The sequence below is a fragment of the Arvicanthis niloticus genome, chromosome 8, assembly GCF_011762505.2.
Source record: "Arvicanthis niloticus isolate mArvNil1 chromosome 8, mArvNil1.pat.X, whole genome shotgun sequence".
Taxonomy (NCBI): domain Eukaryota; kingdom Metazoa; phylum Chordata; class Mammalia; order Rodentia; family Muridae; genus Arvicanthis; species Arvicanthis niloticus.
In genome coordinates this window covers 14,538,851-14,551,876 of record NC_047665.1, presented here as the reverse complement: position 1 = coordinate 14,551,876, position 13,026 = coordinate 14,538,851, and the positions used below count along the sequence as shown (strand labels likewise).

Sequence of the window (13,026 nt, the reverse complement as noted above, 5' to 3'; positions counted from 1 at the left end):
GAGGAAAAGGCTTTGCCTGGCCCCTAACACGCTCCATTCCTCATGCACCTTGTACATGAGCTTTGCAAAAACTTGTCCTTGCTGCCTGAAGACCTGCAGCAGGGCATAAAAGGTCAAGGGTGCTCTCTGCATGCCTCTGGTATAGGAGCATACTATGACACCAAGACCCTGTGCCTGAGAGGAAGAAGTCAAGTCACACCAGACTCTGCAGGATGGCAGAAATGGTTACTGGAAACTCTTTGAAGAGTAGTCCAGTTTTTGAACACAAAAGCAAATCAACAAAAGAACATCTTTTGAGAAACCAATCCAGTCCTTTGGAGCTGAGGATAAGGGGCTGAGTAGAGGCCCCAGGTTCATGGCTTTCTGACACAGAAGGGTAGAGAGCAGAAGCCCTGATGGGCACACTCAGCTGTACCTCAGTGTAACTAACTCTGAGAAAAAGGAAAGAAGGATGACTATTTTATAGCCTTATGGCTCAAAGGAAACTTTAACAATCTACTGAAGTTAAAGCAGGTGTTCTGGCTCATAATCTGTCATCCTAGACTTCAGGAGGCTGAGGGCAGGAGGGCAGCTTGGAGTTCAAGCCATCCTGAGACAGTGTAAGATCCTGTAGATTGAGTTTAAAGTTCCCGTGCTCAGAACTACACAAGCCAGTCAGGAAGTGCTGGCCATGCATGTCATACTTAGTGAGGCCAACACTTGCTCACCTCAGCTGGAATCACAACTAAAGGGTCTTTGCTCAAGAGAATGGTCCAGGAATTTATAAATAGTCACAATATTCTGATTTTAGACTCTATGTTTTAGATAACATTTCTGTACTTCCTAGCATATATTGATTTTTGTGATCTTAAATTAGCAGATAATAGTATAAAGAAGAAAGCAAAACTTTCCCCAAAAATATGACACAGGCCTCATGAAAGACAATGCTTTGGACCTCAACTTTGACCAGCATTCCAAACAGTCCTTTCTAGTGTCCCTCCCTTCCCCCATGTTGATGAACTGAAGTAGCCATACCCTGGTAAACCATGGCAGTCCTGAAGTGAATCCACTATGGTGGTAGAACCTTATAGGAGCTTCTCCCCAGACTTCTGCGCTCCTGCAGAGGCAGATCTGGGCCTCAAGAGCACAGGGGCAGACATGCATCTTGGCTACTACACCAGGATAGTCACAGAGAGTGTTGGCTGTTGAAGATGTTTTCAGATCAATGTCAAGTTTAACATTGGAAACCTGCTATTTTACTCTTTTACCAAATAAACATAATTACTAAAATAGTACCAAGTATGGCTTCTCCTGTTCTGAGGGCTCGACCCTGGCCTACCGCCCAGAGGACAGCCCACCTCCAGCACAAGGAGGGTCTCAGGCAACTCAGCCACGATACTTCTAAGGCTTTAGAAAATGCACAAGAGATTACGAGGTACCGAGGGAAACAAACAATGGATTGTTACAGTACATACATTCTGGTGGAAGTCTGTTCTTTCTAAAAGCAAGTCTCTCAGTTTTCTTTCTGCTTTCTGCCAAACTAAACAGGACTCCGTAAACATACTGACGAACTGGCCTATAGAGCAGGGCGGCCGGAGGCAGGTCTTTGTTGGCTTCATCTTCAATAGAAACAGCAATTTTGATTTCACCCTTTGCATGGAAGAAAGCAGAATAATATTGCACATTTTTCATGTTGAATTTACAAGAAACTCACAGTAATATACTGCATCATCTCCATTAATGACATAGCTATTCTATTCCAATGGCTTAACAACTTGTCTAGAGAGAGATGCTGAGGAGAGTCCACTGGCAGTCTGTGGTCCAAATGTACGCCCAGAGACTCAAGCTTAATCCTGTTTTTACTTTATCTTTAATCCAAATACCAAGAACAAAAGAAAACCACATAGATGAGCCAAAGCTTTTTAAACATTCTACACAAATAACACCAGACAACAAATACAGAAGAAAGCATGAAGAATCTACAACTTTTATTCATGGGTCAAGATGGTCAGAGATAATAAAATTTATAATTTTTAATGACCCGTACAAAATCCAAGGTATTCAGTATTCTGAAATGAAAGTCATATTTTTTACCAAGCTTTTCCATAAAAGTTACCACATGTTAAAAATGACCTCCCTAAGAGAACTTCTTTTTTAAACATGTTCTTGGCTTTTCCCCAGCACAGTAGGTAGGTGCTTACCATGTATATCACCATGGTCAAGGCCACAGACAGCTGCTAGGACAGAAAACGGGGAAAGCTCAGGTCCCAATGTGGCAAGACTTTCATCTAACTCAAGACCATGCCATCAAGAGAGAAACCACTGTGGTGTTCAGCAGCTGACTGTTGCCAAACTTCTACTGCATGGTATCACAATACATCAATATATTCAAAGAATTTTGCTTATGTATATTTGTAAGAAAAATACACAACATGACCTCCAATGCCTATTAAACATCTGTAAGTTCTCTTAATAACCACCTTGTATATTTGCTCTTTCACACAAATTTAACTTCAAAATTGATTTTCTCCTTATCTTCAATACTTTCTTTCCTCTTGACTAATCCAGTGGTTAAATGTCCTCTAATATATTCATTTACTATGAGGATTTCTCTTGCTAGTAATTCTCAACAGTACTATGAAGCTTCACATTGCTGCAAATGTCTCGATTGTGTGGCAGGGCTCCTCGGCTCGTTGGAAATGGTATGTGCTGCAGCCTAAACTGCTCCTATACTGAAAAGTCCAAAGTAGCATTTTTTTTTTTAAACCTGAAAGAAAAGTTTACTTTTCCCAAGCCTGGACACTCTGTCTTCCCTTGATATTTGTAAGAACAGAAGAAAGCTATTAGTACCATCTGCACTCTTTACATGGGTCTACCCAACTGCCAGGCATCAAAGCTGGCAGCACGGATGCAGAGGGTGGCTCCAGTGTCCCTTATATCTCAAACAGTCCCACAAGGAACAAGTGACATCTCTATACACGTTCTCTTGAAAAAAAAAAAAGTCTTCTAAAATGCTGGACTCTTAACTGTATCATACATAACAAACTATAACAAATAAATTGCATTTTCATAACTTTTGGTGATATTTTAGAATAATGTTTGTTTTATGACCACAATCTGACCACTGATACTCATGCACGCCCATATTAAACAGTAAGACGAGACTTGGAGGCACTGACAACTGAAAAGGAAATGGCTTAAGAGTTAAATAGCATTAGCTAAATGCTCTGTGTTTGGATGAGCTGACCAAGGTCCACCTCACGACAACTGTGAAAAAGGAAGGAGCCTTTGGCATTTACTGACTCCATTTTATAAGCCACAAATGGATTGCAGAAAATAGAGGAGTGAAAAAGACAGAGCCCATGTAATGAAGAAAACTTGGTGATAGCAAGATAGCAATAAACCAATTCTGTATGACGAATTTATCACTGAAGTGACTTGTGCCAACACAGAGACCATAAATCACTGAGAAAATTTACATACACAGAGATACATGAGACACTAGATTAAAAACAATGTCAACAGTATGTATATATTTAGCTACACATTTGGTAAAACATTAATAAGGTAAATTCGCTGCTATATAGAAGATAACTGGCATTTCTAATATGTACATTTTAACAAAATCCTGTATACCATTCTTGGGTCTTATCATTAACACTGCAGTCAACAAAGCAGAGGAACAAAGTCAAATGCATGAAGTGCTACTAGAGGAGATGTTATCGCCTACAAACAAATAATAAAGAAGTCAGATACTGTTTACAACATTAGGATTAACTTGATGTTATAACACAAATGTGTAAGAATTCTCAACTAAGAAAAAAATTATGAGTCATGAAACAACGTGCCGTTATTTCACTAAAAAGTGGTTTTAAATTTTAAAGAAAAGACTTCATGACTTGCTTTTAAATTGCATTTATAGATACAAATTTATATTTTTTGTTTAACATTTAGAAATTGGAAATACTTTATAAAAACCAAAAAGGACAAAAGGAAAAAAGAAAAAAGTTTTCAAAAGAAAACCAGGGATGGAATGCTGTCAAATACTTAAAACTGCTCCAAGACCCCTGGGTAATACCTTTGTCAGGACATGGAAGATGTAGGGGTACATCAGTCCCTTCTTGTGTCTGTGCTCGGCCACTCTCAGCACCTCAGGTGCGACAGGGGGCAAGGGAGGCGTGGTAATATCCATGTGGTTCCTAGTGGGCATTGACAGGAGGCACGGGATTGGCTGAACGGTGCCCATATGGCTCCCTTTGCCTTCAGCTAGCTGGCTTCCCGAAGAGGCAGTGGATGAACCTTCTACCTACAGAACAAAGAACAGAAAGTAGGGAAAGAATAGTTTATGTCCCATTCTCTCATTCTCTTAAATATACAAGGGTACCACCTTAACACTGGACGGCAGAGATGACTCCTGCCTAGAATGGTCAGATTTGGTGCCAACCAAAAGGCAGGGTGGGCAGAAAACTCTCACCTACATCGTCAGACTACTTCATGCACAAAAATACCACCATCATACACTGTGCCACAGAGGACAGCACAGACTGTCTCCTCTAGTGTGGGGGACAAGGAGACTCATCTCAGAAAGCAGCTCCACCTTCCCCTGACTCCAGGCTCCCTGCATCGAGTTTCCAGCTCTCTGAAGCTGCCCCACTGTCTGAGCATCACCATGTGTTTCTGGTTCTCTGTGTTCTGTTGTTCTTAAGATCTTCCTAATGCACTCAACGAGGCTATGCATTTGACCACAGTACTATAATTAGTAATTCAAAAAACTGAGTTCCTACCAGATCTGACTTCAGTCTTGTAACTGTTGGTGCTGAAGAACAAAATTCCCGTCTAAAACTTTCTCTCTACAGTCATGATAAAGCCCTACACGTAATTACACACAGACAAAACAGAACAATAACAGCAACAATGCAGCATACCACAATCCTCTCTCTAAAACAATCTAATCCCATAAAAAAACAATGACTCAGAACTATAAACGCTAACTCTGAAAATGGATAATAGTATTTCTAGGTGAAAATGGCTACTCTGTTAACAACTGCTCACACAGACAGCAGGCATGGGCACAGGGCAGAAAGCTGGACCACAATGGACTAACTCAGGCTTGCACCAGTGCCGGGAAAAACGCCAAAGAAAAGAGAGGCAGATCCAGATGCCCTGGCATACTCTGAATTGTCTGAAAAACTGCCCAAGAGTAATTATTATTTGCACGATAAACTCTTCTTGATCAGAGTGCTGGAAGCAAAAACTGCTTATTGGTTGATTTGGTGTCACCCTAAAACATGTATGTTTTGCTGTCTTGGAATAAATGTCTTCATTCCAAGAGTATATAATTGAGAGCTAATTTTATCCTTTAATACCCAAGTGCCAAGTTTGGTCTTAGAAGAACCTGTGGAAAATTCACAAGGGTTCCCTATACTTTCCCTCTTCCCTAAGAACAGATACAAAACAGTGCAAAGCATTTTGCCAGATTCTCTCATGAACAAATGACAGTTCTTATGAAGTATTTTCATTGTTTATTTTTAATTGATTCACCATCCTTCAGTTGACTTGGAGTTTTAATTGAATTTCTGGTACCCAGATGAAGTTGCCCAACCCTCTTGAAGCAGGAGTCTTGTTCCCCCTCAGGGACCACAAATGGCAGATGGATTTCCAGAGGCCATTGCTAGCAGACAGAGCAGGTACAGTGGAAGTAGAATTTACCTGACTCCTACTTTTTTTCTCTTCTTTTGAGACAGTGCCTCACTGTGTAGCCATGACGGGCCTGGAACTCTCAGATCTGCATGCCTCTGCCTCCCTAGTGCTAGGCTAGGGTTAAGGATAAGCTCCACCACACCCAACTACTTCTAATTTCACACACACACACACACACACACACACACACACACACATACACACAGGATAAGCTCCACCACACCCAACTACTTCTAATTTCACACACACACACACACACACACACACACACACACACACACACTCTCTCTCACTCCAGGTGCTTTCTAAATCAGTCTTTACCAACACCCTTTAAAAGGGGGCACAGGAAGGCTCAAGACCAGGTCCTGTAGAGGAAGGAATGTTATGGGTGCCATCCTTCCCAGGCCAAGCAGACTGAGGCAATTCTAAACAATTCTTTCCTTTTCTGAGCCCTCTGGAAAGCATATGACTCATTTCAGAAAGAATTTTTCTTTAACTTGGTCACCAGTGTACATGACCAGTCAGAAATTAAATAACAGAAAGTGTGGGTTCTATACCTTTACTTGGTCTCCTGGGTCTCCCCGTGTCAGTGGCTCTGCATGGCTTCCTGTCTTCTCCCAGCCAATCTTGTTCCCGCTGATGTGGCTAAACACAAATGAACAGGATCAATAGATACTATGGACTAAACCTGACAATGAAAAAAAAGCCCAGACTAACCCTGTTGACTCAGTGGCAACAGCAGTGACTTTTCATGCTCTGATGTCCTTGTATTTTGCTCAAAATTTTATCTCAGGAATATTTCCTTCTACTTCAAAGTGAAAAGAGGCTATCCAGCATAATTTCTAAGTGCATCATAACAGCACTCTTATAGGCACCCAACCTTCATGGGAAGGGTGTCAACCATCAATAGAAAAAGAAGAAATTAGTGCATAGGTACAGGAGAGAGATGAACTCAGGTTCAGAGAACAGGGACAGATTCCTACTTGGCAAACACCTTAGTAAACCAACCCCCCTAAACCAACTCACCCCCCCCCCCAACACACAAAGGTGGTATAGAAAGAAATGAGCGGTCAAGAAGACATATTTCAGACTCATGATCTGCAGCCTCTGAAAACACTTTACTATACTTAGGCAGTATTTTCAAAACCTGGAAAGCAGCAGATCAGAGTTGAGTGGTCTGGGTAAGCATTACTTCATAAACCCTCCTTCACTTTTATTTAAGGGACACAATATTATCAGTTAAGTAATCATGGTCCCTAGCAAAGGTGAAAAGTGTTGTCCTATAGGTAGTGGGGACACAAGGGTCATGTAAGAAAGCCAGCAGGCAGGGTGACTCTAGGTGAAGATGGCCAGTGCCCCTCTGGGTACATGGTCCCAACACCTATCCTTCATTGGCAGCACTCTGTACCTAAATTACCTCTGTGATGACTACAGAACATGCCACTTCATGCTACTGACTTGCCTTTCTAATTGATCTTTACGGCAAATGGAGAGATTTAAATACTCATTAATTTTCCTACCTATCAATCAATTTCATTTTAGTTTTATGCAAAAGAAATAAGGGAAGCATTATTTCTTATTATAAAGGCTGCAACATCTATCTTAAACCAACAGTGTTGTTCCATGTGGTGATACCCTAGAGTGTCCTTGATCTCACTCATTACATGGCAGCTTGCTCTAGCCAAAGACACTACACAGTCAACATAAAAAGGTGAAGAGATCTCACTGTGTCTAGGTTTCTGGGGTCAGAGAAAGCACTATACATACATCACTACTCAGTATAAAAACCAAATTTCAAGCCGGGCAGTGGTGGCGCACGCCTTTAATCCCAGCACTTGGGAGGCAGAGGCAGGTGGATTTCTGAGTTCGAGGCCAGCCTGGTCTACAGAGTGAGTTCCAGGACAGCCAGGACTACACAGAGAAACCCTTTATTTATTTAAAAAAAAAAAAAAAAAAAAAAAAAAAAACAAACAAACACACACACACAAAAACAAATTTCAACTTAAAACACAATGATAACCAAGAGGCAAAATGAGCATAATCACCTCTGTTGAGTAACGGGCCACTTCTGGGAGGCAGCAGGGGTGGGGGTGGGGGGTGGGGAGCACTTTGACAGCTGAGTGGACAGAGACTTGAGAAGGGTCTGGTCAGAGGTCCATCACTAACCTGTTGAGTGCATGTCATCCAGCTATGAGCCAGTCAGTAAATGAGCAGCCAAGAATGCAGAGATGTGACACATGTGACATGGGGAGGCATAGGGGATTATAAATCACTCAGTGTACTGCCAAGAGCAGACCTTGCTTATGTCTTACGTGACATAAAAAACAGCACAGGTTCTGAAACTGCTTTTAGACAACAAAAGTGCCTGAAATGTTCACTGAACACATAGATGTGTGGGCAGTGTTCCTGGGGCTCCTGAAAACTGGGTGGCAACAGTAGGAAGGAAAGCTGAAGGGGAAGGGGCACACTTTTCTCCTGACTCTACTGCTGAGGTACAGTGCCATGCCATCTAACACCCCAGAGAATCTACTAACACCGGAAGGTGTCTGTGTTTTGTTCTATATGTACCATCAAGTCGAAAATACAGTAATGTCATCACCCTGATGCTCACAAGACAGACTAGCATTACTGTTCCTGGAAAGTATCTTGAGAAAAGCCAGTGTTCAAGTAGTCTAAACCACTCACGAGGGCAGTTAGTACTTCACAATGTAAGAAACCAAAGTATGTGGCTAGGATAAATGCTTTTCTTTGACGAAGAGATGAAATTCAGCATTCTAGAATCCATTTGACACAGCAGGTAACACTTTAAGCTTATTTGTAACCAGATGTTTTACAGACCAGCATTAGCTCTCTTCGACTCTCACCCATACCCATGGCAAAAGTCTGTGATGATCAAACTCAGGCTCAGAGAAGTCAGTCTATCCCCAACTCCATAAAAAGGACTGAGTCCCAGATGTGCTACTCCAGATCGTGTCACACATTGTCCCAGGACAACCAGCTGAAGAAGTAGCTCTAGCTACATGTAAAAACACAGCAAGCAAGCAACCACTTCCATCCCAACTCTGTGGAGACAGAGGAGTACCAGTGAGGCAGGCAAGCTTTGTAAGGCTGTCAGAGCTGTTGGCAGGCAACTCTGCCCGAGTGATGCTCAGGTCACTGGCACCAGTTGGAGACAGCAATGTGTTCCAACCTAAACAATCATCCTATACAAGGTCTTACTTCAGAGGACAAGTTCTTTCCCATGTAACAGCAGGACATGCCTCACATTTTCTAAGATGCCAGTGTCTGTGAGCTTTGAATATGATAAGATTAATATGAAACAGCTAGCAGACAGCTAGAATGTAGACTCTTGCTGAAGATCAAGGTTATTCTTCCAACACATAAAACTCTGCACTGCCTCAACAGAAAGATCTTAGAAATGTGTAAAACGATAAAATGTGGATATGAGTTCTGGAACATGTGCCCACCCATTTGGAAAGAAGCCCATCCACTGCACACATGCAAACTATTCTGTCCACTCTGTCTATAATGTCCTCGAACTCCAGGGCAGGGAGACAGGAATTCTTTTTGTTAGCCACCCTTAGAAAGAAAGAGGGGGAGAAAAAAAAAAAAAAAGAAAAGAATAGCAACAACAAAAAAAGACCCATATCTAAAGTCTCTGTTTCCTGAAATACTAGGTCAAGGATGTGAATAAAATCCTTTAGTATTTTACATTAAAAAAACAAATCACTGTTTTAATTTTATATAGTTCCAATAGTCAATTTTGCTTATATAATTAAAAAAAAAAAAAAAAAAACCTCAGAAAATGTGCTCATCCACGTGTGAGCAGGAAGCTACATAACCATAGCCAAAGATGCCAAGCCAGCCCTACAGGGCAGGAGCAGCCCAGCAGGCCTCTGCACTCGGCAGCCTATCTTCCAGAGCTCACTCTTCACACATTAGATGTGATCCTATGTGAACCACATGCTGTTAGAATTGGTGAAGAAAGCTTATGCAAGAAATACTACCATTATTACTAGGATACTGTAACTCAAAATCAACAATATATACTGCACATTTTATTACAATGGAGTCTCTCTCCACTTAAGACACATACATCTATGTTCACAAAAACAAGGCTTTACAAAGTCACAAAACTGAAATGTTCCTTTTCTCTGAATAAGGATTTTTACAGACACATTTAAAAACATCGGTAAAGAGTTAGCAATATTTATCATGTATACATTATTGATTAAACATTAAGTATTCATATGTCATACTTACATGCATAAATATACTTATTTAAGTATCTTAAGTATAAAAGAAAGAAAAAGGGCAAGCTGTTCCTAAGACCTTATTATTATAAAAAAATGTGTTTTAGTACATGCAGAGAAAAATAAAGTGTTATAGATTCCCTAATCTTTGGCTGATCCCCATCTAGATTGGGAATTATATGGGGTTCTTTGTATTTTTTAATGTTTGAACTCGAAGTAACTGTCTACTACAGGTGGTAATTAGAAAAAAAAATGTGTAAGAAGTTAAAGCTTCCAAGTTATTCATTCCCTTTGATTTAAATCTTATAAGCCCAAATAAATCTATAAAAGTAATAAACATCTCCAATACAGACCCAACTGTAATTCTACAGTTCAATAAATACTGTAATACTACAAAGGTTCAATAAAGGCCAGGAAAGGAAAAAAAAAAAAAAACAACAACATTATACCAACTGAATTTTTCTTTTCAATTTTAACAAAAGTAGGGCAAGAAGTATGTTCTGTTGCTGTTCTGACAGAGAAGGGGAGAGAATTAGTTAAAAAGAAGAACACTTGTTCTGATTTTTTTTCCCCTAACTACCTGTCCCAGGAATAGACAACAGGCTGGTTCAGGTGCTGCCCTAGGTATAGACAGGCCTGGTTTCCTCCACAAACACTGTATGAGAAAAGTCTGCAGAAGTCAGCAATTAAAACCCAGGCCTAGACTTCCATCAGCAAGCCCACAAAGCTTACTTCTTCTGCTGAGCTGTCTCTCTAGTCCATTATATCTTTTGTCATTTAAAAATATTTACCTTATTATTTGCAGAAAACTTTTCTTGCTTTTGATTTCTTCCGTAACATTCCCCAATCATCCATCACCTGACATAAGGTTTGGGGAACTAAACCACTTATTCTGTACATCATTCTAGACCAAAATCTGGCTATTGTTCCCAGTATAGTACCACACAAAATGTACTCATGGAAATGTTTCTAAATTAGAAACTGACAGTTGGGCTGGAGAGATGGCTCGGTGGTTGGGAGCACTTCCAGAGGTCCTGAGTTCAATTTCCAGCAACCACATGGTGGCTCACAACCATCTGTAATGGGATCCAATGCACTCTTCTGGTGTGTCTGAAGAGAACAACAGTGTACTCATATGAATAAAATAAAGAAATCTGAAAGAAAGAAAGAAAGAAAGAAAGAAAGAAAGAAAGAAAGAAAGAAAGAGGGAGGGAGGGAGGGAGGGAGGGAGGGAGGGGAGGGGAGGGGGAGGGGGAGGGAGAAAGGGGAAAGAGGGGGAAAGGGGGGAAAGAGGGGGAAAGGGGGAAAAGGGAGAAAGCGGAAAAGGGGGAAAGGGGGAAAGAGGAAAAAAGGGGAAAAGGGGAAAAAAGGGGGAAAGGGGGAAAGGGGGGAAGGGGAAAAAGGGGGGAAAGGGGGGAAAAGGGGAAAAAGGGAAAAAAGGGGAAAAGGGGGGAAGAGGGAAAGGGGGAAGAAAAGAGGAAAAGGGGAAGAAAAGGGGAAAGGGGGAAAAGGGGGAAGGGGGGAAAGGGGAAAAAGGGGGAAAAGAGGAAAAGGGGAGGAAAGGGGGAGAAAAGGGGAAAAAGGGGGAAAAGGGGGGAAGAGGGAAAAGGGGAAAAGGGGAAGAAAAGGGGGAAAGGGGAAGAAAAGGGGAAAAGGAAAAAGGGAAAAAGGGGAAAAGGGAAAAAAGGGGAAAAGGGGGGAAAAGGGGGAAAAGGGGAAAAAGGGGGGAAAAGGGGGAAGGGGGAAAGGGGGAAAAAGAGGAAAAGGGGAAAGGGGGAAGAAAAGGGGAAAAGGGGAAAGAGGAAGAAAAGGGGAAAAGGGGAAAGGGAAAAAGGGGAAAAGGGGGAAAGGGGAAAAGGAGAAAAGGAGAAAAGGGGAAAGGGAAAAGGGGAAAAGGGAGGAAAGGGGGAAAAGGGGGAAAAGGGGGGAAAGGGGAAAAAGGGAGAAAAAGGGAAAAGGGGGAAGAGGGAAAAGAGGAAAAGGGGAAGAAAAGGGGAAAGGGGGAAAGGGGAAAAAAAAGGGGAAAGGGAGGAAAAGGGGGGGGAAGGGGGAAAAGGGGGAAAGGGGAAAAGCAGGGAAGGGGAAAAAAGGGAAAAAGGGGAAAAGGGGGAAAAAGGGGGGAAGGGGGAAAAGGGAGGGGAAAGGGAGAAAAAAGGGAAAAAAGGGGGGAAGGGGGAAAAGGGGAGAAAAGGGGGGAAGGGGGAAAAGGGTAAAAAAGGGAAAAGGGGGAAAAGGGGGGAAAAGGGGAGAAGGGGAAAAGGGGAAGAAGGGGAAGGGGGAGGGGAAGAAGTGGAAGGGGAAGAAAGGGAAGGGGGAACGGGAGAAGGGGGAAAGGGGGAAAGGGGGGAAGAGGGGAAGGGGAAGGGGAAGGGGAAGGGGAAGGGGAAGGGGAAGGGGAAGGGGAAGGGGAAGGGGAAGGGGAAGGGGAAGGGGAAGGGGAAGGGGAAGGGGAAGGGGAAGGGGAAGGGGAAGGGAACTGACAGTCTGGTTTGGGCCTTAGCATTTCATCCTAACAAGTGAGTATTTACAGAGTGTATTGTGCTTGGCCAGAGACACAGCCAAGTAAGTAGTCTTGTGGGTGAGAGGTGCAAAAAGGATCACATAGAGGTGTGCCCTTATGAGGAACCTAAGGACTCTTCCCCTGCTATTACAGTATAGAAATGGTGAGGGTTGGCACTCCTCTGTTGAAGGGCTTAGAATTAAACTTCTGAGGTTAAACTCTGTTTCAAAGGCATATGGTGCCAAGAAGGTTACTCCTTTCTGAAACAAAAACAAACAAACAAACAAAAACAAGTCTTTCCAGGCCAAGGACCAATCATCTCTGCAAGGCCAGGCCTGGAGACCAGCACCTAATCTGCCCTCTGCTCTCCAGATGTCCATCGGGACCGTATCTGCCACTGCAGACTGTCCTCCAGCACAGCACACCATCAAAGCACACTTCCTCAGCCATGCCCACTGGCAAACAGCAAGTGCTCAAGCATTTCTTGGGTAAACAAACAGATAGATAACTTCCTCTCCTTCAAGACTCTCCTAAAAACATCATGTTGGTCACGTCCAAATCAAAGGTAAGATACTGACTTACTCTTCCTACTGA

General features: G+C 42.3%; 1 protein-coding gene across 1 annotated transcript in view; it reads right to left on the bottom strand.

Moving 5' to 3' along the window:
* Positions 1 to 13,026, bottom strand: part of Fam120a (family with sequence similarity 120 member A) — a 91,912-nt gene that overhangs the window by 28,008 nt on the left and 50,878 nt on the right. The window contains exons 8-10 of the mRNA XM_034510604.2: positions 6,237 to 6,324; positions 4,058 to 4,285; positions 1,455 to 1,629 (exon numbers count right to left, since the gene is read on the bottom strand). Of these exons, the coding sequence (XP_034366495.2) occupies positions 1,455 to 1,629; positions 4,058 to 4,285; positions 6,237 to 6,324 (491 nt within the window). The remainder of the gene's footprint in view (positions 1 to 1,454; positions 1,630 to 4,057; positions 4,286 to 6,236; positions 6,325 to 13,026) is intronic.